Raw genomic sequence first — 27,879 nt, forward strand, 5'->3', positions numbered from 1 at the left:
TCACGGCCCTGTACGCAAGCCTCCCCTCAGGGTCGCCAGTTCTGCAAATGCAAACACGAGAGAAAACACGGCAGAGAAAAGTTTGCTGCCTTCTTTGCTACCCGAACAACAAAGCCACACAACTTCCCAAACTGATGACCACACTTGGGGGGTTAGCAGTCGCCAGACCCCTTCCAGCCGAGGTGAGGCTGGAAAGCCCGGGCAGCCGGTAGGTCACCTTCAAGCGCTTCCAGTAGCCAAGCACTTTTACATTTTAAAGGGAACTTTGTCCCTAGGAAGAACCCGGCCCAACCCTTCCCCAAACAAACACACCAATCCACACTTAGAACCAGGCGACAGGAGGACTATTTGGCTCCTACAGCTTCGGCCGGTCCATTTCAAGATGGGTTTTTTTTTGGGACAAGAGAATTCAGTTCTAAAGCACCCCCCTTCTCGCCCCCCACCCCCGAGGCAAAACACATTCCTGGTGAGACCCCTTAGGGGGTTTTTATTATTGGAGCTGAAACCCAGTGTTACGAAGGCGCCGGAAAAGTTCCTGTGCGTTTCTGCAGGTCTCCGGAGCGCCAGGGGACTGGAAGCCGAGAGTCAGTAAATATTTATGGGCTGATGGGAATCGAGAAGCTGGGCTGGCGGCAGCTGCTGGGCTGGGTTTCCTAGCGATAAGGGTGCAGGTCCGCGGGGTGCAGACCCCAGGGTCCACAGGCGCACACACGGGGGGGGGGCTCCGTACACTCCCGGGCACGTGGCGGCGTTTCTCCCCGGCCCCTGGGCAGCCCTACAGGTGCAGGCTGCTGCTGGCGACACCAGGAGTGACAAGGGACCCTGCCGGGCTCCTTCCCGAAGGGGGAGGGGAGGGGACCCGGAACAGAAGCCATGTAAACTCTGCTCGGAGCCCGGAGCCAGCAGGGCTGCTGGTGGCGCCCGGGCCACACACCTACCCGCGTCCCGAGCCCACCTTCCCGCAGGTGATCCAAGCAGACGCGCGCCCTGGAGCCGGGGGCGCGATCGCTCCGCTCCCGCCGGCGCCCCCACCCGCTCCGAGCCCCCGGCTCGCCTGCGGGCTGTCACCGCACGGGTCCCGCGGTCGCCCTACCTTGGTGATCACCAGCGGCTCGCCGTGCTCGCGACCGCCCTTCAGGGTGAAGCCCCACGGGGCGCCGCCGTTCAGCTGCACCTCCACCAGGCGCCCGCCGTCGGCCGTGCGCGCCTCGGCCTCCGCCAGGCGCTCGGGCCGACCGCGGGGCTCGGCGCCCTCCATGGCGCGGGGCGCGCAGGCTGCGAGGCCCCTGAGCCCCCCGGGCCCGCCCGGCCCGCGCCCATGCACCCCGGGGGCTCCGGCTGGCCGAGGGCGAGGGGCTCCGGGCGCCCGCCCTGCCGCCGGCCACCGGCGAACTTGCGCCGCAACTTGAGAGCAAAGTGCCGGCCGGGCCCGGGAGGGAGCCGGGAGGGAGCCGGGAGGGCTGGCGGAGGGAGGGCGGGCCCGGAGGGGGCGGGCCGGCGGGGCGGGGCGGGGCGGGGCGGGGCGCGGAGCGGCGGGCAGGGGGCGGGCGCGCCGGGGGCTCGCGCCGCTCGGCGGGCAGGGGGCGGGGCGCGCTCTAGCCCGCGATGTGCCCGCGCGGGGAACGGGGAGGGGGTTGGCGCCGGAGCGCGCCCTCGGGGCTCCCCTGCTGCCTGGGACTGGAAGGGGCGCGCTCCAGGCGCGCGCTGCGCTCAGGGGCCGGGGGCGCGCGCTCGAGGCCGGGGGCGGCCGGGGCTGTGACCGGAGGCCCCGCCCCTCCCCCCGCGCCGGCGCCAGGGGCCCTCGGAGGCTCGGGGCTCGCCCGCCCCCCTCCCGGGAGACCGAGGCGCGGCAGGTGAGGCGGCCGGGGCTCCGCGCGGGGCGGGCCGGGCGGCGGTCGGAGTCCTTGGCGCCTCCATCTTGGGGCGCGCGGCCGGCCCAGAGGCGCCTCCTTTGTTGTCGCGGCCCGCGGGCTGCGGGCGGCCGCGCAGGTGAGGCCGGAAGCGGACGGGAGCCGCGCGCGCCCGTGGCCGGCCCCGCGTGGACGCACCTGGCCCCAAGGTCCGGGCCGCCGGAGCGCTCCGCGCGCGCCCACGCTGCCGGGGCCGAGGGACAGAAGGCGCGCCCCCCGCAGCCAGGGTCCGGGCGCTGGATCTGGCCGCAGGAGGGACTGCCCGTCCGCCCACAACCCCGCCTGCAGCGCCCAGCCCAGACCGGGAGGTCTCCTGGTCGGCTCTGCCTGTGCTTACGTCCCAGACATTTTTTCCTGTTCAAACCCAGTTCTCACTTTTTTGGACTTCTGTCTCTAGGTCTGAAGTGTCCAACGGCCGCATCCCCTACAAAGGGGACGCGCTGGTCCGGTATTATTGAATGTTTATGAACTAAAAGGGCGTCCCACCGATCCCCACCCTTTTCCGATTTCCATACAAGTCAGGAATAAAGAAAGAGCTGCATGGGTAGGTATTTGCATGCTTTGCAAAAAACAGAACAAAACACACAAACAATAGTCTCTTGCTGTTTGTAGTTATGGAGCTGGGCGCTGATGGACACCTGTTTCCTCAAAGCAGCTCCCTGCGGGGACTTTTTGCAGGTGGCGACGCCGGGAGTAAGGCCAGAGGCCGGGCAGCGCTGGGCTGACTCGGGGCCCCGGGGCCCTGTCGGGGCGCTGCCTGGGCAGAGCCAGGGCGAGGAATTTCCACTCTGGTCGCTTTCCTCGGGGTCCAGTGAGGGATGTGCATTCCGTGGTGCACACTCCGTGGGGGATCTTTGTGACACCCGGGCGATTGAAACAAAAGTGCAGACCCTGCTGGCACCTTCCAGGCCACAGGGCCCTGAAGGCCTCTAGTTGCAGGAATAAGCTGCTTTATTTCTTGGTTTCCTTTTTAAACAGCGCGCCTGAAAGAATGGTCACAATATGTAAACATTGATACAATGACGCGATCCACCAAGTTTGTTCACATCTCCCCAGTTTCCATGCACTCTTTATGGACTAGAGCTCAAGTTATTTTAGTTTTTTGTTTAAACCAAAAAAAATATATATATATTCATGAAAGTGGTGGAGTTTCAAAATTTTGCTTTTACCTTTCCCATGAGTAGCTGGGGGGGGGGGGGTGTCAAGCTTTCCAGAACACCTTTAATGTGGTATTTTTTAATTTTTTAAAAATATATCTTTATTGATTTCAGAGAGAGGAAAGGAGAGGGAGAGAGATAGAAACATCAATGATGAGGGAGTCATTGATCAAGCCCGCAGCCCGGGCATGTGCCCTGACCGGGAATTGAACCCCGATCACCCGGATCCGAGGTCAACGCTCAACCGCTGAGCCACGCCCGGCTAATGTGGTATTTTTTTAAAAGGCAAGTTTAGTCATCTCCTGCTTGACCCGCAGTGTCCCTCAGTGAGCGTCCCCAGGAATTGAGAACGCACAGGTGTGATGGCAGGTAGGGGGAAGCTGACGAAAGGACTTGGCCTTTCGTCACCAGTGTTTGCCAGCCTCTTGATGTCTGGAGGCTCTTACTGCAGACACTGGAATTTAGCAGAGCTGACGATCTTGGTCCCATGATACAAACTGAAAGCCGCCCACCCCACCCACCACCTCCCCTCTCTCACCTCCTAGGGGTTTTACCCTGGATCTGGTTGTTATTGGGACATTTACACACCTCTAGGGGAGAGACTTCCTTCCATGCAGGGGACTGAGGGAGAGAGCCTGGGTCCCCTGTGCTGGCTGTTCCCTTATTTGTGCACCCCAGATCCAGAGTTAGCATCCGAGGGCTCTGCCCTCTCAACAGCCACAGCCTCTAGGAAATAGTAATTATCGTTCACGGGGACCCTACTATGTGCCAAGAACACTATATAAATGGACTCAGGCCCTGTCGGCACACTTTCTGGGAGTGGGCATCACCCCCTTCTACAGAGGAAGAAACCGACCGCAGAGGGATTCGATAGCTGGCCTGAGGTCACTGAGCCCAGTCCCCTGAGGGACGCACACTCTTCACCTGGCGGGGAGTGAGGCCAGATTGCTTACTGGAGGGCAGCTCTTTCCTCCATGTCTGTTAAAATCCCCTGCTGGGATTGTATTAATGTCCAGCTCTCCCTTTATGTCCATCAAGGGAGGGCGGTTTTCACTGAGCCAGTCCGTGGAGTTTCCTCTGTGAGATGTTTAGACACTTGGCCACATTTTCAGGTTCCCTTGATCTCCAAACACCACCTGCCCGGCAGGAAAGAGGCTGAACCTACCCGGCGGGGGGAAGCTCTGCCTGCAAAACTGGAGGCTCCTTCGGGCCTGCCGAGCTCCCTTCTTCCGCTGTTAGGACGGGCCCTTTAAGATGTGGTGCCTGACGGCCACGTTGCCTGCTGGCAGCCAGAAGGGGCTAAATAAATGGGAGTTAAAACATATTTTTAATATAAATTTTTACCCATAGTGAATGAATCAGTCGATAAATAAAAGGCAAATTGAGCCCGGCCGGTTTTGCTCAGTGGTTGAACACCGACTCATGAACCGGGAGGCCGCGGTTCGATTCCCGGTCAGGGCACATGCCCGGGTTTCAGCTCCATCCCCGGTAGGAGGCGTGCAGGAGGCAGCCGATCAGTGTGTCTCTCTCACCATGGATGCTTCTCTGTCTCTCTCCCTCTCCCTTCCTCTCTCTAAAATCAATAAAAACATTTAAAAAAAAAAAAAGATAAATTGAATCAACTTTCCAAGAATACTCAATAGCTAATCCACTTCATGAAGACATAGAAATACAATACAACACCTACCTTTTCCAGCGAGGAGCATTTAAGTGGGAGTACTTAGCTGGCCCCACTAGTTTAAAAGTCTTTATATTTTAAAATACAGTTTTAAAAAGACATTGGCTACTTTTCAGTCTGGCTTTTTATAAAGTAGCCAATGAGGGTGTGTTTCTTGAGCCTTTTACACGCCCGGGGAGGGGTGGGGGAGGAATGTAAGGGAATGTAAGGGATGCAGGGCAATAGGAACAGTAACTGGAGCCGCGAACACAAAGTAACCACTCAGAACGCAACTCAGTGCGGCAGGGTTAAGAGCAGGCGTGGATGTTTTTATTTGTCATCTTTTATTGTGGAAATTGCAAATGGACACAGAAGTAAAATTCTTATTTCATCCCTGCCGGCTGTTTTTTGTGTGTTTTTTTCCCCCTGAAGAATTTGAAAGCACTTGCAGGATGAATGACTGAGCTGTTATTTTTTTGTGTGTGTTTTTGTTGTTGTTTCGTTAATCCACACCCAAGGATACTTTTTCCCATTGATTTTTAGAGAGAGTGGAAGGGAGGGAGGGGAAGAGAGAGACACGCACACACATCGATTGGTTGCCTCCTGCACACGCCCCAACCTGGACTGGGATCGAACCTGCAACCCGGGGCCTGAACTATTACGTTGAAGGCCGAGAGGAAGTGGGCTGGGGTTCAACATGGGGGAACCCTGAGCCCAGGAATGCTGTTTGTGTGGCGGTTGAAACCCTCAGGACCAGAAGGCAGAAATCCTGTCCGTGAGTGTACAAGTGGCCCAGCCCTGTCCGGTTCATTTTGAATCTCTCTCCGAGCCCGAGCCTCAACTTGCCCTCCTAGGGTGTGTGTGTGGTGGGGGTTGGAGTGTCGAAAACAAGTGGCTTTCTGGTTGAAGTAACTGAGTCCAGTGGCCAATAAATGGCAATTGGTGGTCCAAGGACAGGAGAGAGGCAACCATGAGTTTCTTTGGGGCGTGTTGAAATATGAAGCGCCTCTGGGATACTGTTGGTTTCCTGGGGCTGGCTGTTGCCACAAATTACCATAAAACTGCTTAAAACAAGAGAAATAGCCCTAGCCGGGTGGCTCGGTTGCTTGGAGCCTTGGCCCGTACACACATCAAAACGTTTCAGGTTGGCCCAGCTGGCGTGGCTCAGAGGTTGAGCCCCGACCTTTGTATGATCCAGGGGGTCAGAAGTCTGCAGCAGGGCCATGCCCCCTGTGGAGGTGGTCGGGGAGAACCTGTCCCCTGCCCCCTCCTGTTTCTGGTGGCTGCCTGCGTTCCCGGGTTTGTGGCCATATCACTCCAATCTCTGTCTCTGTCCTCACACAGCCTTCTTGGCCTCTGCCTGGGCCCAGGCTCCCTCTGTCGCTCTCCCACAAGGACAGGCGAACAAGGACACTTCAGGGCCCACCTGCAGAATCCAGGATGGTCTCTTCATCTCAGACTCCTGAATTTAACCCCGTGGGCAAAGACGCTTTTTTTCCAAATATAGTAGCAGTTCCAGGTTCCAGGAGTTAGAACCTCTTATCTTTGGGGAACATTTGTCAGTTTATTGTGGGTATCGGATGGGAACCATATCCAGACACTGAATTTCTGGGATTTTCAACCTTGGTCTGGGAGAGCCAGGGCTAAAGCCCACACTGGTGACACTGCTGATTGTAAGGAGCTGCAGAGCAGGCTAGTTATCTGCCTACCCTGGGGGGGGGGGCCTGGGGAGGCTTGTCCCACCCTCAAGCCAAGTGACCACTGCTCCGCTCTCATAAAGATACCAGAGAGGAGACCTTACTACTCCAGTTTACGGGGTCTCCATTCACTGTGATCCAAGCAAGGGTTGTAAATGCTGGCAAGAGACAAAACAGTTTCCTGCAGGAAAAGGGTGGAGATGTCATCGGGTCCCCAGGTCTGAGTGGCTCCCTTGCCACGCAGATGCGCAGGGAGCCAAATCCAGGATCAGCTCTCTCCCCCCGGGGCCCCTGGTGGGAGCAGGGACCTGGTGCTTAATGAAGAAACCCGGGGGCTTCAGGGAGGGCAGAGACCAAGAGCTTAACCCCCGTTTCAAAATTCAAAATTAGGGAGACCTGTTGAGAAGGAGGGAAGGAGGTGGTAAAAGAGCAGCCAGGTGCATGGCCCTGCCCACCATCCTCCAGGGCACACACCTGGGGGTCAGAGCTCAGCAGGCCCAGGGCGTGGGTCCCCCGAGCGGACGGGAGTTTTGATGCCAGCCTGATAACCTTGCCTTCGTTTATAACATTCTCTGGGGAAAACATTTTTAAAATCTGAGAACACCTTCTGGGACCCGACTGGCTTGTAGCTGAGGGACAGTTTTGCCAACTACATTGCAGTACAAAAATGCGATGCCCGAGTCCCTCTATTCCGTTCTCCAGGGGCCACTTGTGAGCAACGGAAGCACCTTCCATGCGCAAACCCTCACTGCGTATGTGAGTTCAACAAGATTCCCCGAACTCAGGGCGCAGCTTCCGGGCTCCAGGCTGGCCTCCTGCGTGGGGGCGGGGCAGGATCCCCGTTCTAGCTCCACACTGAGAGAGAAAACGGGGTACCAGGGGAGGCTCTCAGAGGAGGCACCGCGGGCTGGCATTTCCCGCCGGCTCCAGAGCACCCTTTGAGAACCATGAGTGAAGCAGCTCAGGCAGACCCTGGCCGGGTAGCAGAGTTGGTTAGAGCATCGTCCCTACACGCCAAGGTTGTGGGTTCGATCCCCGGCCAGGGCACATGCAAGAATCAACCAATGAATGCACAAATAAGTGAAACAACGGCCCTCTGAAAGGTGGGATTTTTACTGTAACGAGCAGATTTCTTCCGGGCGCACGCAGGTTTCTAAAGATTTAATTGATCACGGTAATGCTTTACTTTGCATAATGACACACTGTGGAAGGGCCGCGGGAAGCATGGTACAGCTGACTTTGTTTTTTAAAAATATATTTTGATTTTAGAGAGAGAGGAAGGGAAAGGGAGAGAGTCATTGATCGGCTGCCTCCTGCGCGCCCCCTACTGGGCATCGAGCCCACAACCCGGGCCTGTGCCCTGACCGGGAATCGAACCCGCAGCCTCTTGGTGTACGGTCGGACGCTCCAACCAAGCGAGCCACCTGGCCCACGCTCAGATAAGTGTTTCCACCGGGTTGCGGTCAGGCTGCTTATCTCGCAGCTGTAGGTTGCTTATCTGGAGCAGGCTGGGGCGCTGACCACAGCCAGGCCCTTGAGGTTAGCACGGATTTCCGATTTCCTTCTCACCGCTCCGGCACTTGGGCGGCCGTCATTCTGAGAGCAGCCGAAGCCTGAGGTTCACGGGCGGGTCTCATCCTCTTGGTGAGACGTGGGATTTGTTAGACACGAGGCCGGACAGAAGGGTTTCTCTTCCTAGGGGTGCAGATGGCTGTTAGAAGTTACTGAAAAGGTGCCCTGGGGGGCTATCTGCTCTCCGTCCTTGTGAGGGAGGCAACCAATCCCTGCGTCTCTCTCACATCGATGTTTCTCTCTCTCCCCCTCCCTCCGTCCCTTCCTCTCTCTAAATACCAATGGAAAAAATATCCTTGGGTGGTATTTTTGGGTGAAAAAATATCTTTGGGTGAAAAAGTTAAAACAAAAACTTTTTCTCTTTTTGAGCAAAAAGGTCCAAATGTCAGTGTAGAGGGTAAGGTGGCATTGAACTCAAAGCTAGAGGGTAAGGTGGCATTGAACTCAAAGCTGGCATTCCTCATGACAAAGAAGGAGAGCAACGTCTTTACACATGCAAATGGTTTCTTACCACGCAGGAACGTAGAATTACCTACGCTCCCAGGCACATCAGGAAAACCACAAGAGGTGGCCTTGCCTGTCCGGGTGAGAACACCTTCCTTGGCCTAACGTGACCCCCCATTGACCTGCCCTTAGTGGTTCACGTGAGCGAGCCTGCCCGTTTATTTGCGGCTACACTCTCTCTGTCATTAAATATTTATATTAAAATAATAGCGTTAGCTACTCAGGTCACAGTCAGCTTTTAATGTATTTTTTCTTAAAATATATTTTTATTGATTTCAGAGAGAGGAAAGGAGAGGGAGAGAGAGAGAGAGAAACTTCAATAATGAGAGTCATTGATCGGCTGCCTCCTGCACGCCCCCTGCGGGGGATGGAGCCTGAAACCTGGGCATGTGCCCTGACCGGGAATCGAACCCTGACCTCCTGGATCCTAGGTCAACGCTCCACCACTGAGCCACCCCAGCTGGGCTGAATGTATTTTGGTTTCCTTTTGTTTCGCTTGGTGTTCACTCCGTCACCCAGCTCCATCGCGACGTCCCCTGCGGTTACCTTTGGCACAGTTACCTCAGCGGACGTTCAGGGCTGGTCCTGCTTTGCTGAAGCTGCTTCAGCTGCGGTGGAGACGAGCCTCTGCCCAGGTCAGCCTTCCGCCCGACCTTTATTTACGCAGCGACCGGCTAGCTGGCTTTCAGAGAGAAAGCCTTTGAAATGGTGTGTAGGGAGGCGGGCTCCTTTGTGACTCGAGGGCCGCTTGGAGGGCGCCGGACGGCTCACCTGTGCCAGGAGCCCGCGTGCGCGTTGGCTCCTCAGAGCCTGGCCTCTTCCTTCACCTCCACCCGCGAGCATTCTTCAAGCCTCTGCCCAGAACACTGTCCGGACGTGCTCTCTTCCTCCACACAAATCCCTTTGTCTCCCCCCGACCTTATCTGGCCTCTTCCACGTCGGCCCTCTTCCTCCCAGCATCCTGGCCTCGGTCCCAAGTTAGTCCCGAAAGCTTCTCGCTCCCTGGGGGCCCGCGGCCCGGAGGATGTTACTCATCCCTGCCGCCCTCTGACTTCCACCCCTGACTTGCCTTTGCATTTAGGGCCTTCCGAGCTCGGTCGGATGCTGACCCATTTGTCAGCGTCTATTTTGAACTAAGCCCTCCCCAGCGTAGATGGGGCCCTTTCTCTTTCAGGTTCACGGACAAACGCTATTCCAAGCAGCAGCCCTGGCCAGCAGCCCCTCCTGGGAGCCTGCCAGGAGCGGAGCATCTTGGGCCCCACCCCAGGCATCCTGAGCCACAGTCCGCTTTTCAACGACATCTGCAAGGCAGTGCTCAGTCAAGCTGGTGTATTCTGCTCTCAGGTCCGAAATTATTTAAATGCCCCGCTATTCGAGAAAAAGTACAATTTAATTTTAAACCACACTCAACCCCTAACTCTTTCCGCCCTCCTTCCGCTTTGATAACTAGTTCATCCACCCGGCGCTGGCCACGCCTGCGCCCTTGACGTGGCCTCCAGGGCATAGCAGGGGCTCTCACGGTGAACTCCACGCTTTATGTGGAGATAGCTGGGTGTCGGGGGACTTAACTCTTGAGAGAAAGCCCCTGGGCCTCTCCCAGCGGTGAACGTATCCACCCAGGTGGGAGTGGTGACTGTCGAGCGAAGGGAAAGCCAGGCTCATGTGGGAGGCAATCAAGTGATGTTTCTCTCTCACATTGATGTTTCTCTCTCTCTCTCTCTTTGCATCCCTCCCTCCCACCCTTTTACTCCATCTAAAATCAATGAAAAAATATCCTCGGATGAGCATTAACAACAACAACAAAGAAATCAGGTCTTACAACTCTCCTTCCCCAGCTTGGCTCCAGGCCCCTCTGCAGCGCAGTCACCTGAGCTGATCCAGCATGAGACTCTCATCGGCAGCAGCTTCCTCCCCAAGGTGATTCTGGCCACGGATCCCTGGGCAGCCGGGTCCCCGGAGCACGCAGGCTGCCACACGGGGGGCAGCCGGGTGGGTCTGTGCAGCTTGGGCCCAGGGCAGAGGCTGAAAGGCAGGGACGCCTTTGCAGGGAGCGGCCACCCAAGCCCTCGGCAGTAGGGCAGGCAGACAGAGGCTCACTTTTCATTTTCATCTTTCAAAGCGCATTCCACACACTCCCCTCCAAAAACAACCTCTGCTTTCCAAGAGCAAGACAAGAGGAGATGGACGGTCCAAACTAGTCAACAGGCTCCGTGCTTATGAAAGACTAGTTTGGAGAGCAGTTCCGTGGGGTTTTCTATTGTTTGCACGCAAGTGAGTAACAGGGAAGAGCGGTGAAGGTTTGACAATGTCGGTCTGTTCTGGGCTCTATCAAAGCAGCTGCCGGGCTCACAGGCAAGTGGGGTCGGGCCCTTTTGAAGTGGTGGCCTTCATGGCCTTTTGTTACGGGCCCTGCTTCCCATCTGGCAGCTTGGGCCCGTCTGCCTTCCCCCAGCAGGTAGGACGCCCGGTCCCCTGGTCCTCAGGAAGAAAGCACAGGCGCAGAGCCCAAAGCTGCCTCAGGACCGCAGACCGCGAAGCTGGGGTGGGATGTGGGTGAGCCAGGGGCTGGGAGGGCACCCGAAGCGTTTGCTCTTAAGTGTTTAATGAGAGGAGACAGAGGAGGACACCGTTGGGGACGCCTCGCCGTCAGCTGATGGGAAGAAAACCCAGGGAGGGGCCCATTGACGGGGGGAGAGGTCAAAGGGTGTCTGCTTCAGGGTTGCCAAGGGGCAAACACTGTTTATTGATGATGATAAATCTAATAGACGTGGGGGTTTTTTGCTTTTGTTATTTTATTTTTTAAAAGTATGTTTTTACTGATTTTAGAGAGAAGGGGAGATAGAATCATTGATGGCTGCCTCCTGCACGCCCCCTACTGGGAATCGAGCCAACAACCCCGGCCTGCGCCCTGACCAGGAACCTCCTGGTGGTGCTCAACCACTGAGCCACACCAGCAGGGCTGTGTTTTTTTTTTGTTTTTTTTTAAATAAAGCTTTGGTTAGTCACGCCATAACCTGGAGGCGGCTCTTTCATTTTTCAACCATGAAAAGCTTTTTTCTTTTTAAGCTTCGCTCTCATTAGTACTGATACAATATCTCATTAGTACTGATACAATATCTCATTAGTATTGATACAATTTTGAAACTTTTATGCCTATAGAATCAAGCACGATTTCCAACGTATCATGAAACACGTAGAAACAGTATAGCAGTTAAGAACATCTGAAAACACTTGAATAGCATTTCTTTTTTTTTTCCTAAACAAGGTTACTCTTGAAAGTTCCTTGAGAATGTCAAAAACAGAACCCTACCTGGTTGAGCTGAGTAAAAAATGGAACAGACCTGGAAGGTAGGGTGCAAATGTGTGTGTATGTGTGTGTGTGTGTGTCTCGCTAGGCCAAGCAGTCTCCCCTTCCTTTCAGATTCACTTGTTGATTTTAAATGAAAGTCGACCTTCTGTGGGATTGTTTCCTTGAGGGAGAGGGACCATAATGAAGCACTATTTTAACACCAACCACACCAGCCGCAGTTTAGGAGCGTGTGTGGCGCCTGTAATGCATTAATTTAGGGACCTCAGAGGCCCATCAGCGAGGCAGGCTTTTCTGGAAGATCAGCTGAGACGAGCTGGCAGTTTGGGGGCCCCGATTCCGGAGAGTTAAGCCGCTGGGCAAGCTTGGTGAGGGGAGGAAGCTGACCTCCGCCCTCGGAGCGCCTCCGCCCGCCCCCCTCCCCGGTCCAGGCGGCACCCTCGTGAGGCCTCGTGGCCTTTGCAGAGGGCGCACAGCCGCACCGAGCCCAGAGGCCTTTCCGCAGCTCGGGGGAGGGGCGGGGGCCGGGCGGGAGGCAGAGGCCAGAGCACATGATGCCCCCCGCCCAGCCGCCAGCACATGACCCAGGCGGGCCGGCGGGGTCCTCGGCAGACCTGGGCCGCGTCCTCCGGCACAGGCCATGGCCTCCCCGCGCCTCGGGACCTTCTGCTGCCCCACGCGGGACGCCGCCACGCAGCTCGTGCTGGGCTTCCAGCCGCGGGCGTTCCACGCGCTGTGCCTGGGCAGCGGCGCGCTCCGCCTGGCGCTCGGCCTCCTGCAGCTGCTGCCCTGGCGCCGGCCCGCGGGCCCCGGGGCGCCCGCCGCCTCCCCGCCCGCTGCGTCCCGCGCCCCGGCATCCACCCGAATCCTACGCGCCGTCGCCGCCTGCGACGTGCTCGGCTGCCTGGGTAAGGGCGCACGGCCCGGGGCCCTGGTTCGCGCCCACTTAGGGGCGCGCGGCCCCTGGGTGGAAACCTACCTGGTGCCTGGGTGAGGGCGCGCGGCCCGCGGGTTGCGATTTGCCCGGAGCCTGGGTGAGGGCGGGGGGCCCGAGTGTTGAGATCTGGTTGGAGCTTTGGTGAGGGCGCGCGGCCCGCGGGTTGTGATTTGCCGGGAGTCTGGGTGAGAGCGGGGGGCCCGTGGGTTGAGATCTGGGTTGGTGCCTGGGTGAGGGCTGGGGGTCCGGAGTGTTGAGATCTGGTTGGAGCCTGGTGAGGGCGCGCTCCCCGCGGGTTGAGATCTGGTTGGTGCCTGGTGAGGGCGCGCGTGGCTTGGGTTGAGATCTGGTTGGAGCCTGGTGAGGGCGCGCGGCCCGCGGGTTGAGATCTGGTTGGTGCCTGGTGAGGGCGCGCGGCCCGCGGGTTGAGATCTGGTTGGAGCCTGGTGAGGGCGCGCTCCCCGCGGGTTGAGATCTGGTTGGAGCCTGGTGAGGGCGCGCTCCCCGCGGGTTGAGATCTGGTTGGAGCCTGGTGAGGGCGCGCGGCCCGCGGGTTTAGATCTGGTTGGTGCCTGGTGAGGGCGCGCTCCCCGCGGGTTGAGATCTGGTTGGAGCCTGGTGAGGGCGCGCTCCCCGCGGGTTGAGATCTGGTTGGAGCCTGGTGAGGGCGCGCTCCCCGCGGGTTGAGATCTGGTTGGTGCCTGGTGAGGGCGCGCGGCCCGCGGGTTGAGATCTGGTTGGAGCCTGGTGAGCGCGCGCGGCCGGCGAGTGCGCAGGGCATCTGCGTGCTCGGGGAACCGGCTCCCTAGGGACCCGGCAGCAGGACCAGAGGGTTTTGCGAGACGAGGTGGTCCACAGACATTATGTCGGAGGGACAGTCGTTCCTAAAAACCAGTTTATTGTGTTGGTTCTCGCAAGTTCACTACCAGGGGGCGGCGACCCTCCACCAGCTGAGCCCCAGCGGCCAGGGCTGGTGTGCAGTTTAACAAAAGGTACTGTTAGCTGACCAGGGACCTCGGTCTGTACTCTAAGCTTGTGTGTTTTTGAGAATTAGGTATCTGGGTCTCATAGGAAAACAAACAGTAAATGTCAGAAGGAAATGACCCACAGCTAATGGGTGAAAACCTTCAGTGTATTTGTTAAAACAATGAAACAAGTGTCTTTTTAAACTCCAAAAGTGTGTTTTTTCAACCATTCCTTTTATTTTATTTTTTTGTCGAAATAAAAGTTAACGCAGACATTAAAATAGAGCCGAGAAGTGCTGGTTGTTATTTACATAATCACTTCTTAACGCCAAGTAAACACAAAATACAGGGACACGGTTATCGCTGCTGATAGTTCAGTAGACATGCCAGGGCCTGGATGTGTAGTTGTTTTCTGAGTAACTCTGTCTTCTGCTTCCCTCCCTTCCTCCCTCCCTCCCGCCTTCCTCTCTCCCTTTCAATCTACTAATCAATCTATCTGTCCACCCATCCACCCACCCATCCATCCATCCATCCATCCATCCATCCATCCATCCATCCATCCGCCCGCCCGCCCGTCCGTCCTTCCGTCCGTCCGTCCATCCATCCATCATTTTTACAGAGCGACAACTCAGCTTTAGACCGGAATTAGGACCAGGTACAAAGGATGGTCTCATTCTCGCATCTGCTTCTCGCTTAGGTATCGTGGTCCGGTCGGCGGTGTGGTTAGGCTTCCCTGATTTCGTTCAGAACGTCTCCCCCGAGAACAGGACGGACATTTGGCCTGCGGCCTTCTGCGTGGGGAGCGCCGTGAGTATGGCCCCCTTTGCTCGCCCCTCCCCCCTCGCTGTGCTCCCGGCAGGCTGGGGTCCTCACAGAGCGGTCTCACCCCACCAACCCACCCAGGAATGCAAGTCCTCAGCTTCAGCTCCCTCCCCAGGCCTGATGACCAGGGACCCTGGGTGGGGGCCTGGGCGATTTAGTGCCGTTTCCCACTCCCCTCCCCTTCGGCAAACAGGTCCAATCCTACAAGCCTGACCCCAGGTAGAGCCACAATCAGAACCAGCCGCCAGAAAAACAAAGCTATTGACTTCTCGGATGTATTTTACTTAATGAACTACAGATCCGTATCTATCTAGATTGCTCTGCCCACCGAGTGAGCGCTCCAGTGAACGCCCCCAGAGCCCACGGATGCTGTGTGGACCCCACTGTCTGTAGCACAATTGCCAGCCTCTCCCTCTGTCCCCAGTGAGCAGCTGCTTCGGGCCACAGCGGGAGGCATCCTGACCCCTGCTGTTTCTCACTAACACAGAGCCCTCCCTCCCTGCCTCTGGGAAGGCCCATCTGTCTTTCCTGCCCGCGCTCCTCCGCTCCCAGCTAAAGAGCCTCCTGTGCCCACACCCTGGGAGCCCTGGAGCCAGTTTGAGCCTCACAGCTGAGACCCTGCCCTGCGTGGTACCGATGCGTGGTGCCCTGCATGGTGCCCTGCGTGGTACCGATGCGTGGTGCCGATGCGTGGTGCCCTGCGTGGTACCGATGCGTGGTGCCGATGCGTGGTGCCCTGCGTGGTACCGATGCGTGGTGCCCTGCGTGGTGCCCTGCGTGGTACTGATGCGTGGTGCCGATGCGTGGTGCCCTGCGTGGTGCCGATGCGTGGTGCCCCGCGTGGTGCCGATGTGTGGTGCCGATGCGTGGTGCCCTGCGTGGTGCCCCGCGTGGTGCCGATGCGTGGTGCCCCGCGTGGTGCCGATGCATGGTGCCGATGCGTGGTGCCCTGCGTGGTGCCCTGCGTGGTGCCCTGCGTGGTACCGATGCGTGGTGCCCTGCGTGGTGCCCTGCGTGGTACTGATGCGCAGTGCCGTGTGGTGCCGATGCGTGGTGCCGATGCGTGGTGCCCTGCGTGTACCAGTGCGTGGTGCCCTGCGTGGTACCCACGCGCGGAAGGGGAAGGCAGGGCTCGCTAGTGCAGTCAGCCGAGCAGGTGGGAGACAGAGGCCGCGCCTGTCCCGGGCCACACCCGCCCTTGGTTCCCAGGGCAGCCCGCGTGTCCCAGGCTGTCCTGCGCGGCCTCCAGAGGTCGGGGCGGCCGCAGCTCCTCTCGCCCCTGGGCGGCCTGGCGCCCACGCCCCGCGCTGATGCCCGCTCGCCCCGACCGCAGGTGTGGATCCAGCTGCTGTACAGCACCTGCTTCTGGTGGCTGTTTTGCTACGCGATGGACGCCTACCTGGTGATCCGGAGGTCGTCGGGACTGAGGTAGGCGGAGGAAGGGGCGGGCTCCCTGCCCTGGTCCCTGGTCCTGGGAAAGGCGTGCAGAGCAGTTCCAGCCGCCAGCCCGCCCCACTGAGCCAGCCTGGGACACGGCCACGGCCACGGCCGCAACCATGACCACGGATCTTAATCAGAGGCCATCGGCAGAGTCAGAATAGTGAGGATTTTAAAACCCTGACAGCGCATAATTCAGTACATTAAATATTTGGACAAATACCAAAAAGGAATTGGCTTGAACATAAAAAAATTTGATTGAATCTAAAGGTTAGAGGGAAAAGGTCTTCAAGGTCTGTATTGTCACTTTATGTTCAATACGGACCCCGAGAATGCTGGGGCCACAGGGGCTGCCTGGTGACAGGTGACCCGGTGGTCAGTGCCTGGGTGCCCGTGGGTTTGGGTCCTTGCCCAGCGACTGTTGGCACATTGCTCAACCTCTCCGGCCTTCAGTGTTCTCCGCTGTGAAACCATCCCCGCCTCAGAAGGCTCTGGAGGAATAAGGGTGACAGTGTGGGTAAGTGGCCAAGCACGATGCCTGGCATGTGGCAGGTCTCCATGGCTGTCAGCGGTGCCCACGAGCGATGGGACAGAAACGTAGACAACGTCAGTGACAGAGAAGCAGGGGGACGGGGCAGGGTGTGTGTCCCGGTCTCCTGGCTGCTGGCTGCAGGTCTGTCCCTCACCAAGTTCAAGGTCCACTCCCATCAGTTCCCCTTGGATGGAGCCCTGCTTGCTTTTTAAAAAAATAGCTTCATAAAGTCTGCCTGTTTACATGTATAAGATCCATTGTCTGAAATTTTAGTGTTTTCACAGAGCGTGCACCAGCACCATCATCTAGTTTTATGACACTTTACACCCCCCCAAATCTCCATCCTAGTTAATAGTCATTCCCCATTCTCCCCTTTTCCCCAGAGCCCCGCCAACTACTAATCTTTCTGTCTCTAGATTTGCCTGTTCTGGACGTTTCCTATCAATGGAATCGTATAACATATGGCCTTTGGTGTCTGGCCTCTTAAACTCAGCATGACATTTCCAGGGTTTATCCACGTCGTTGCATCTGTTGGTACTTCACTCCTGTTCCGTGCTGCGTAATATTCCACTGTCAGGACCAGGGCACTTTATCCATTTATCCGCTGCTGGGCATTTAAGATGTTTCACTTCTTTGGCTGTTAGGAATAATGCTGCCTTGGAGATCTGTATGCAAGTGAGGACATGTGTTTTTATCATATGCTCAGGGTGGAAGCTAGGAGTGCAATTCCGGGGTCACCAAGTAACTGGTATAACCTTGTCAGGTGCTGCTGAGCTGCTTTCCAAACAGGCCGCACCGTTTTCCTTTCCCGCCAGCAGCGAGCGATGGCTCCGGTTTCTCCACATCTGTGCCCACAGCACGTGCTGTTTTCTGTGTGTTCGTCTGGTTTAAGATGTTTAGCCATCCTAGTGTACGTGAAGTATCTCAGTGTGGTTTTGCTTTCCCTGCTGGCTCACGATGGTGAGCGTCTTCTCCTGCCCTTCCTGGCCACAGGTGCACCTTCTTTGGAAAAATGTCTGTTCAATCCCTTTGCCCATTTTTTATGGGGCTCTTGGTCTTTTTATTATTGCTCTGTAGGAGCTCTTTATATATTGTAGCTCCAAGGACCTCATTATACGCATGGTTTACAAATATTTTCTCCCGTTCAGGAGGTTGTCTTTCCACTTACTTGATGACATCTTTTGAGGCACAAACGTTTTTAATTTTGATGAATTCCATTTTTGGGGGGTGGTTGCTTGTGGTTGTGCTGTCATTTAAAAAACCACTGCCTAACCCACGGTCACAAAAGATTTATACCTGTTTTCTTCTAAGAGTTTTATGGTTTGAGCACTTTGAATGAGGCCTGTGATCCATTCTGAATGGACTTTTGTCTGCAGGTGAGGAAAGGCCCACCTTTATTCTTTTTTTATGTAGATATCCAGCTGTCTGAGCACAATTTGTCGAATGAATTCACTTTTAAAACCGAGTAATTGAGGACACCATGAAGCTGCAGAACACACTGGGCGATCTTGGTAGATGCCTGCTCCAAAATTGATATGCTTTATGTCTATGACGTCATTAACTTTGGTCTCGCCGGCCTGGAGCTTAATGCTTGTTTCACGTTTGTGCTTGTTACTTCCACCTTTTTACTTGATTTCCACGCTCGCAGGCATCTGCATAGAACCTACCTGTCTCTGACTGTGAAACTCTCTAGCGAAGATTGTTAAGGGCAAAGGTAGCCAACCAGGCGTGTCAGTGAGGATTAGTTTTGGTTCCACAAAATACATGATGACTCAAACGAGATAGGAATTTCCCTCTGATGCTAAAAGGGGCCTGAGGTCGGCAATCCAGGCCTCGCCATGGACATTGGTAGCCCAAGCTCCTCCTATCTTCCTGCTCCACCATCCTATTGTGTGACTTCCACCCTCAAGGTGTCACGGCCCGAGGTAGCTGCTGACGCGCCAGCCGTCGCATCTGCATTCCAGGCAGCAGGAAGGGGAAAGGGAGCAATGCACCACCTGCCTCCCTCTCAGCAGCCTCCCTGGGAGCCTCACACAATCCCACTTTCACATTATTACTTTCACGGCCGCGCTGAGCTGCAAGGGGAGGCAAGAAATGTAGTCGGTCAGCCAAGCGCGCTGCAGCTGTGTGTGCCAGCCAGGTTATGTTACTAAGAGAAAAAGGGAGATCAGAGCTATGACTCAAGCGGAGATGTACAAACCGCCAGTATGGAGATAAGAGGAGCCTTTGAACACTGAAGGGAAGCTTGAGAAAGTGGCGCCGTATGCTTCTTGGAGGGTGCACTGCTTCACCCGCACCCTGGGGGGCTGGGGCGGGACAGGGCGACCCGAGAGCTGTCTGCGTCTGGGGATGGGCAGAGCCCGAGGAGCCCAGACTGGACACCCAGGAGAGTGCTAAGAACTCACCCGGGGCCTGGGTGTGGGCATGTGCCGGGCGTGGCTTCCAAGGGGGCCCACCCATGATGCGGGAGGCAGATGCCCGCGGATGCAAACCAGGGGGTCGTCTCCAAAGGGCAGGAGCAAGGGCGAGGTGAAGTTAACCTGCAGGTGGCGAGGAAGAGACGGCAGCTGGCGAGGAGGGGCCCTGGGGAATCCCCGGGCAGTGGGCCAGGCTGCAAGCAGTGCCGGACGAAACCCCACATGCCCTTCTCGATCCTTCCAGGCCTTGGCTGCTTTCTTTGTTTTAAAACGGTTAGCTTTATGTTACGTGAATTCCACCTCAGTTAAAAAAAAAAACCCCAAAAAGCTCAGAGGCAAAATAGGGCCCGAGTGCTGGGCGCGGGGGGCGTGGGGCGCCCGCGGCCGGCCCCCAGCCCCCCGCTGTGCCGTCTGCCCCCAGCATCATCGCGCTCTACCACGGCATGGCCTGGGGCCTGGGCCTGCTGCTCGGCGCCGAGGGACTGCTCATGCTGTACCACCCGGCCCTGTCCAGGTAAGCGCGCCGGGGACCCCCTCCCTGCGGGGGACGCGGGGGCTCCCGGCTGGGCGCCTCCCCGGCCACGTTCCCACCCTCACAGCACTGCGTTTTCCTACCCAGTTTTTGGCATCTCCTGCCGTTGTCCCCCGTCGGGCTCGACCAAACACAAGAGCCTTTGTTTCCTTTTTTTGTTATTCCACCTGCTGTGGCTTTTTTTTTTTAAAGAATAGTTTATTGATTTTTAGAGAGAAAGGGAGGGAGAGAAACATCCATGAGACAGAAGCATGGATCGGCTGCCTCCTGCACGCCCCCTGCTGGGGGTCGAGCCCACAAGCTGGGCACGTGCCCTGAATGGGAATCGAACCTGCCACCTCCTGGCTCCTAGGTCGACACTTGTCCACTGAGCCACGCCGGCCACGGCCCCAATCTGCTTTTCCATCTCCTCCTTGGGCCTGAGCAGTCCTCCCCCCTCTGCCCTCCAGTTGTTTCCCGGACCTTGTGCCTTTCTCGCCTGCTGAGCTCCTACCTGGGCAACACACCTGTGTGTGGCGCTGCGCCACGGCCTACGGGGTCCTGACCCGCCAACAGGCGTCCTGGCCCCTCTCCCAGAAAAGAGGCACTGAAATGACTTCTCGTTAACCACGGGGACCGCTGCCCACTGAGGCATGAAGTCTGGTATCGTGGTTGCTCAAGGACGGGACCTGGGCCTCTCCACGGTGTCGGCCGGGTGAGCCCGGCACCGTGCACAGGACACGCTCAAACCCTGACCAGCTCATGCAGTGTCCTTGTCTCAGTGCAGTTCTGTTTTTTCCTCTTGGGCAGAGCCCGTGGGGGAACCCGCCATCCCAGTGTCTTTCCCTTTCTTTCCCGCTTCCCAGGGGGACTGTGGAGGCTCCCCCGGGGGCAGCCTTAGACGGCTTCCCACGTACGAGACAAATAGAAGATCCACGTCCCTGTGCTTCTGCGACTCGTTGCAGGTTCACAGGCCTGAGATCTGAGCCAGGCCCGTGCTTTCTGCGGAGCCGGGAGATCCGTGCCGGTCCCTGTTGCTCATGAGCCCGGCTGGGCGCAGGCCCGCAGGCATCTCCCGGAAAACTCGGTCTCCCCCCCGCAGGTGTGAGAGGGGCCTGGAGCACGCCATCCCCCACTACGTCACCACGTACCTGCCGCTGCTGCTCGTCCTGGTGGCCAACCCCATCCTCTTCCGAAAGACAGTGACGGCAGGTAGGTAAGAGACCACGGGGTGACCACGGGGATGGCCGCCCCGTGGGTCCAGATAATGACAGGTGTTGTCCTTCTGGGATTACCTGGGACCGTGGGCCCCATTCATCCTCCTCCGGAGACGTAAGCAAAACACAGCTGCAGAAACGGAGCAGCTTCCAGACAGGAGGGGGAGCGAGCGGGCTCAGCCGCGGGCCACGCAAGGCCTTTGCCGCGCCTGTGGGCTTTCCCCTGCGCCCGGGCTCATCCCGGGCCCACCCGGTGCGACTGGAGGCCCCGGCAGTGGCCTCGGGAAACGGGCCTGAGGCAGGAGCAGGAGGAGAGGAAAGGGCCCAGGAGGGTGCTCTGGGGGCTCGGGGCCTGCTTACTCCTGCAAGGAACCTGGCCCTGGCCCGCGTCTTTGCCCAGCGGAGCAGGAAACAGGAGTAGAGAGCGCAGGAGATGAGTCCGACGCAGCAGTGAGGACCGGGGCAGAGGGAGGTTGTGGGTCAGCAGGACGCGTGGGAACACATCTGGGCTGAGGCCAGGGGACATGCATTCCAGCCCCACCCCGTCCCCCAGGCAGCAAAGCTGGGGTGCGTCTCCCGCCTCCAGCCGCAGGAATCTCGCAAAGTGAGGACGGACTGGGAACACGGACGGACTCCGAGTAACGCAGCCTCCCACTGAGAATAGCAAAGGATCACGGCTCTTGGGGTCACTCTTTCCATCTCTACGTTTTATAGTAGTGTATTAAATATAGCAATTTTTTTATATGTTTATTGATTTCAGAGAGAGGAGAGGAGAGGGAGAGAGAGAGAGAGAAACATCAATGATGAGAGAGTCACTGATCGAGCCCGCAACCCGGGCCTGTGCCCTGACCGGGAATCGAACCCCAATCGCCTGGATCCTGGGTCGACGCTCAACCGCTGAGCCATGCCCGGCCGGGCAATATAGCAATTTTTAACAAAATGGCATAAAAATAGTCGGATTCAGTGACATCAAATGAAACTGACAAGCAAAAGACAGCAAAGAGACTCACTATGATGCTAACAGTTGCTGCCACGTGGACCGTGGCTCATTCATTCTTGAAACTTTTTTAAGTCTTCCAACTTGCCCATAAGGAGAAACTCTAAATCTTTCCACGTTTTATTTATTGTTAATATTTTTATTGATTTTTGCAGAGAGAGGAAGGGAGAGAGGGGGAGAGACAGAGAGAGAGAAACATCTGCCTCCCGCACGCCCCCTACTGGGGATCGACTCACAACGCAGGTCCGTGCCCTGACCGGGAATCGCACCTGGGACCTTCCAGTTCGCGGGACGAGGGCCACCCAGCTGAGCCTCACCGGCCAGGGCTACGTCTTTCCAGGTTTTAAAACAAGCGCGCATCATTTTTCCAATAGAAAATATAAATCTTTAAGAACACGGTCCCTGAACTAGTAAAATCCAAGTAAAATCTGCAGTTTCATTCGCGGTACGGTCCCGATGTTCATTTCTTTCGGGGACCTCGGTCCCCACGGTTGCGCAAGATGTTAGCTTTGGGGGCAGGCGGGTAAATATGCACAGAAACTCCCTGTGCTCTATCTGCAAATGTCACGTCCGTCTAAAATTGTTCCAGCCCGGCCGGGCGCGGCTCAGCGGTTGAGCATCGACCTGGGATCCAGGCGATCAGGGTTCGAGTCCCGGTCAGGGCACAGGCCCGGGTTGCAGGCTCGATCAATGGCTTTCTCATCATGGATGTTTCTATCTCTCCCTCTCCTTTCCTCTCTCTGAAATCAATAAAGATATATTTTTAAAAATTAAAAAATAAAAATAAAATAAAATTGTTTCGCCCCCTGCCCTGCCCCTCGGCGGGCATGTCGCCAACACTGCGTGCCCGCCCCTCTCGTCTTCGCAGTGGCCTCGTTACTGAAAGGGAGGCAAGGCGTCTACACGGAGAAGGAGAGGCGGATGGGAGCCCTGATCAAGACCCGCTTTTTCAAAATCATGCTGGTGTTCGTGGTCTGGTAACGAGCCTTCCTCCTGCTCACTTTCCCCGTCCCGGGAAGGGAGGTGCAACCAACCTGCTCCCTTGCTTGTCCACACGGGGCCTGCGAGTTGCGAAGGGCAAAGCCTTTGGCGAGGAAACCTTGGAGTCCGCGCTAGGAACCCTGGAGGGAACGCACGCGGGACCGCGAGGCAGGTCCGCAGCCCCCGAACCTCTGGGAAGAGCCAGGCCTACCGAATGACACGCGAAACCCTTGGCACAGCCGCCCCGGGGCGGCTCCCACGGTCCCGGCCACGCGTGCCCCTTGCCAGGGTTACCACGGGAACAGCCCCGGGCCGCCTTTTCACTCCGCCCGCTGGCATCAGTCCTGGCACCGGGATCCCGGGCGGCCCAAGGGCAAGGCCACGTCCTTGGTGTGGCGACTCAGAGCTCGGGCCCTTGGGTAGCAGCAGCTCCCCCGCAGGTTCGCCCCCCACGTGGGTGCCTTCGGAACAGACCTGCCACCCGCGCGCAACAGACGGCTCAGAGAGCCCTCAGCTGCCGCCACGGGGTGCTTCTCGGGACGGGCGGGTCAGGGACCTGACACCAGGAGGTTCGGACACTGTCCCGCGAGGGGCGCCCTCTCTCTCTCTCTCACGCCCGGCGCCTGCCCTGTCCGTCCCACTGGCCCCCAACCGCAGCAGCGAACAATGCGAACATCCCGTGTCAGGATGAGGCTCGCCCTGGCCTCCCTCCCGACGCCAGGCTGCTCTTCAAGGGGAGGCCCCGGGTCAGGCGGTGGGGGGTCTGTCTGTCTGTCTGCCTGAGGCTGAGAAGCAGCCACAGCTCTCCCGTCAAGTCCCCACGTGCTGGGCCGTCCCTGCGGCCACCCCTGCGGGACCCTTAGCGGTTGGACGGCCCTTCCCCGGGCCCCGGCATCTAACAGCACCCCTGCGGGCCGGCCCCCCCGCCCGCGGGCCGTTCTCCCCCCAGCTGGCTGCCCAACGTCGTCAACGAAGGCCTCCTGTTCTACCTGGAGGTGCAGCCAGACATCAGCACGGGCGCTCTGAAACGCGCCCGCAGCGCGGCCAGGGCCACGTGGTTCATCATGGCAAGTCGATTCCCCGTCTTAAGTTTTCTTCTCGGGAAAAAAAATCAGACCGGGCCTGGCCGGCGGACTTCGGGCCCAGGCACCCGAAGGTTGCTGCTGCTCTTCGGGTCAGGGCTCAGGCCCGGGCCGCGGGCTCCATCCCCAGCAGGGGCCTGCGGGAGGCGGCCGGTCCATGTCCCTCTCCTCGACGTTGCTCTCTCCCTCTCCCTCCCTCTAGGGGTCAATATTAAAAAATATTTCTCCTTGAAAAAGAAACCAGAAGGAACAAAACCCCACTCATAAACATGAGTCGAGCACGTCTCCCGACACCACAGGCACGCCCGGGTGTCACTCATTGTTGGGGACGTTATTAAATGGGTACAGCTCCGGTAAATCGATTTGGTGCAGGTATCAAGTCTCTCGGGCAGACTCGGATCCCAGGGAACTGTCTCAGGCTGTGGAAAAGCCGTAGGGCTGATGGTCTCCCTTATGAAATTGTCCGTAATTATAAAGCATTAGAGCCCCGAATTTTACAAAAAGTAATCGTTAATTATGGCCTTTCATCTCGATGGAATATTATACAGGCGTTAACAATAACAATTAGGAAGTCTTCAGTATTACGTGAAAAATGCAGGAAATAAAAATTATACTCGCCCGGCCTGTGTGGCTCAGTGGCTGAGCGTCGACCCATGAACCTGGAGGCCACGGTTCGATTCCCGGTCAGGGCACGTGCCCCGGTTGCAGGCTCGGTCCCCAAAAGGAGGCAAACCAACTGCTATTTCCATCTATCTCTCCCTCTCCCTTCCTCTCTCGGAAATCAATTTAAAAAAAGATTATAAATTTTAAAAATTATACTGAATACAGGTACATAACGTGCATAAAAAACTATTGGCTAGGAATACATGCAGTGATCCCCTCCCAGTGTTTCCATCACATTGCATTTATAATAAAAAATACGTTCATGAGCTGTTAGTGCGGAGGCACAGGGACCTGCGTTACGTCCCACGGACCTGCCGCTCACGCGAGGCAGCCAGTGGGCATGCTGCGGGCACGTCGCCGCGAGCACCCGGGCTCGGAGCCTGCTTCCCGCGCTCACCCGAGGTCTCCCCCCCGCAGGGCGTCCTGAACCCCGCCCAGGGGTTCCTCCTGTCCCTGGCCTTCTACGGCTGGACCGGGTGCCGCCTGGACTTCCAGCCGCCCAGGAAGGAGCTCCAGTGGGAGCCCGTGACCAGCTCAGCCGCCTGCGCGCCCCGTGGCAGCCCGGCCCCCAGGAAGGCGGCGCGGGCCGGCGGGCACACCTCGGACGAGGCCCTGAGCATGCTGTCTGGGGGTAAGGCTGCCGAGGCAGGCGAGCCGCGGGGCCCTGGGCTCCCCGGGAGCCCTTTAGCAAACCCGGTGACTGGGGTGGAGGTGCTATCCCTGACATCCGTCCCGCAGGTCCCGGTGCGCACGGGGCGGCCGTGTCCCTCGCTGACACTCACCTTGCGTTTCACCATCCGCCTCTCCTTGCAGATTTTAATGGTGCCTTCTGCTTGGTCACTGAGCCTTGTATTAATTCTAAATGGGCCCCCGGGCTGGATGGCATTTTGAATAGATCCGTTGTCACGGGGACCCCTCGGGAACATCTGCTGGGACGCGGTGGACAGCAGGACCCGCCCCCTGTGGGTCACAGCTGGTTTGGTTTATCCCCTCACCTGGGGGCATCGAAGAGAAGCCGGTGAGCCGGCGTGGGCTCCTGAAATTCGTTTTCCCCGATCGCCCGGCCCTGTGATCCTCAAATTGTGCCCTGCGGAGCCCCTAATGCGCCCTCGGGCATCTAGGAAATGACTCAAATCCCATCCAAACGTCAGATGAAAACCTGTGGGAAGTGTGTTGGGATCCAAATACTATCCCCGGATCCACCAACCCTTGACCTGTCCGACCAGGGTAGCTCAGGCCTGGAGCTCAGAGTGGCGCTGGCCCCCCCGCGTCGTCTTGGTGACCATCCCGATGGCACCGCGAGCTCCCCAGGACCCTTACATTTCAGCTCCTTGGCCGTTCACAACCAAATTCCCCTCACACGCTGCAAGGAAATAAAAACACAAGCAGCTGGATGTCTGGGTTGCTGGAGACATCTCCGACACCTCCAGCTTTGGGGTACCGTGTTTCATGCCGGCTGAAGCAGCCCTACTAGTTATGATCACATTTGTTGTTTCCTACAACCCACGTTGTAACTTACGAAACAAACTCTGGCCAGTGGGCTCCTCTCTTCTGTTTGTTAGGGGTCCCTGTAAGGTTTCGTCTCGGCAAAAACGTCTTCTGATGACACACGTTTTGAGAGTCACCGCCCTGACGTCCGTGAAGTTTTAACGGACTGCCGATTTGGGAGGGACAGGCAGAGTGAGCCCCGAGAGGGCGTCTGTGGCAGCTGTAGTTCTAGGGGAGCCCAGGGAAAAGAGGTTTTGGGAGGCTGAGAGTTAGGGTGATGAACGGCGTGTCCAAGGGGTTGAGGCGGCTTTTCCTTCATCAGCTGGCACTGGGTAGATGGACCCGAGTTCTCTGTTCAGCCCCATACCCATCCCGTCTCTGCCTTCGAGCGGTTCTTGCGCTCAGAGCTCGGCGATTCTCTGGGGCAGGGTGTCCTGTGCACTGGGGGGTGTGAGCAGCACCCCTGGCCGCCACCCACCAGATGCCAAGAGCACCACTCCCAACTGTGACGACCAAAACTGTCCCCAGACAGCAACCAGCGTCCCCAGGGGAGCACAGTGACCCGAGGTCACGACCAGTGTCTCAATAATTAGGCTTTCCAAAGCTCCAAACCCCAAATTTCCTTTTCCCATGTTGTCTGAGCTAAATGCATTGAAGGGCGGTTCGTGCTCAGGTGACCAGCTTGGTTTACTCTCAGGGCCCAAAAATACGGTGACAAATTTGACTGCCTCCCAGAGAAGGGTCTGGTGTGGTTGCAATCGGCATCTGGAGGGGAAACAGTAGTTGTCGCTGAAGCTGGAAGACAGAGATCGTGTGTTTACCGACCATCTACCTCCTGAAATCCTCCCTCGAGGATGAGGCACCCACCGAGGCAATTGCTGTTAGCGTGGTGCCCCCTGGGGAGGAGCAGAACATTTTATCTTGAAATATTAGGTCCCCGTTATTTGTGGCTTCCATCTGTGCATCCCCTACAAGCAGCCTAGAACCTGGCACCCAGCGGGGTATTTGCAGAATGAAGGAGCAATTCTGACACCTGCTCCAAAGGACGCGCGCAGGTTCTGAAGGCAGGCGGGTTCTTGGAGTGATCACACAGGCCCCCAGGTCACTCTTAGCAGGAGGAACGTTTGCTTTTATTCTACTGATAACCCACTACCCACCCCCCAAAACCATGCAGCAGCATCATCTATGGAAAGACCACTCAGAGGTGTTCCAGCTTGACAGAGGGTGTCCCCCCTGTCTTTGGGCACCTCCTGGAGTCAAACGCAGGCCAGGCAGCGACACAGTGCACTGCGATCTCCTTCCTCAATGCGATATTGCTGAAGCTGTGAAACACCTTCCAGGACATCAACACCATCATGATCTTTTCTCTTCCCCTCTGCAGGTTCCGATGCCAGCACAATCGAAATCCACATCGCAAGTGGGTCCCGCCACAGGAACGACGTCGAATCTGTTCCAAAAGTCCAGGGAGACCTGTGAGAGGGACATGGCAGGGTCCCGACCCGATACCCTCCCACTCCGCATCGCTCATTATTCAGAATTGTGTTCTCGCCTTCCCATCTCCGCTCTGTCAGGGAGTATAGCGTCCCCCAATCTCACTCTCTTTGTGAAAAGAGAGATGACCCATGAACGTGCACTTGGGAATGGAAGACTTCTTTCTAGAACAGTGATTTTCAACCAGGGCGCCACAAGAATTTTTAACACATGCAACACCTGACTATTTAGTCAGGGGCACTGATCTCTTTTCCCTTAGACTGTCAAATAAAAAAATGACAGCCAGCACAATAGCCACTCAGTGTGCATGAATTGAAATTATACCTGTTTTTATGTCAGATCTGCAAAAAATATATTTTTTGGTGTGCTGTAGAACTTTAGTAATTAGTTTAGTGCCACGAGATGAAAAAGGTTGAAAATCGCTGCTGTAGACCAAATGCTCAGCAGCTTCTGTAGACGCTGTAATGTAATGCCAGGTCCAAATCCCTGGGAAAGTTAATAAAGCTGTTGTAACCAAGCTCCCGGTCTCGCTTAG

The 27,879-nt window shown here is 57.2% G+C and overlaps 1 protein-coding gene across 1 annotated transcript; it reads left to right on the forward strand.

Moving 5' to 3' along the window:
• Window positions 1-12,429: 12,429 nt before the first annotated feature.
• Window positions 12,430-27,407, forward strand: GPR143 (G protein-coupled receptor 143). Its single transcript, XM_087829282.1, has 9 exons — window positions 12,430-12,712; window positions 14,404-14,513; window positions 15,862-15,956; window positions 19,336-19,428; window positions 20,528-20,637; window positions 22,508-22,616; window positions 23,570-23,687; window positions 24,783-24,996; window positions 27,235-27,407. Exons 1-9 carry the CDS (start codon window positions 12,445-12,447, stop codon window positions 27,327-27,329), a joined length of 1,212 nt encoding a protein of 403 aa, XP_087685408.1. The 5' UTR covers window positions 12,430-12,444; the 3' UTR covers window positions 27,330-27,407.
• The last annotated feature ends 472 nt before the right edge of the window (window positions 27,408-27,879 follow it).

Source organism: Miniopterus natalensis, chromosome X (genome assembly GCF_054644295.1).
Source record: "Miniopterus natalensis isolate mMinNat1 chromosome X, mMinNat1.hap1, whole genome shotgun sequence".
NCBI lineage: Eukaryota > Metazoa > Chordata > Mammalia > Chiroptera > Miniopteridae > Miniopterus > Miniopterus natalensis.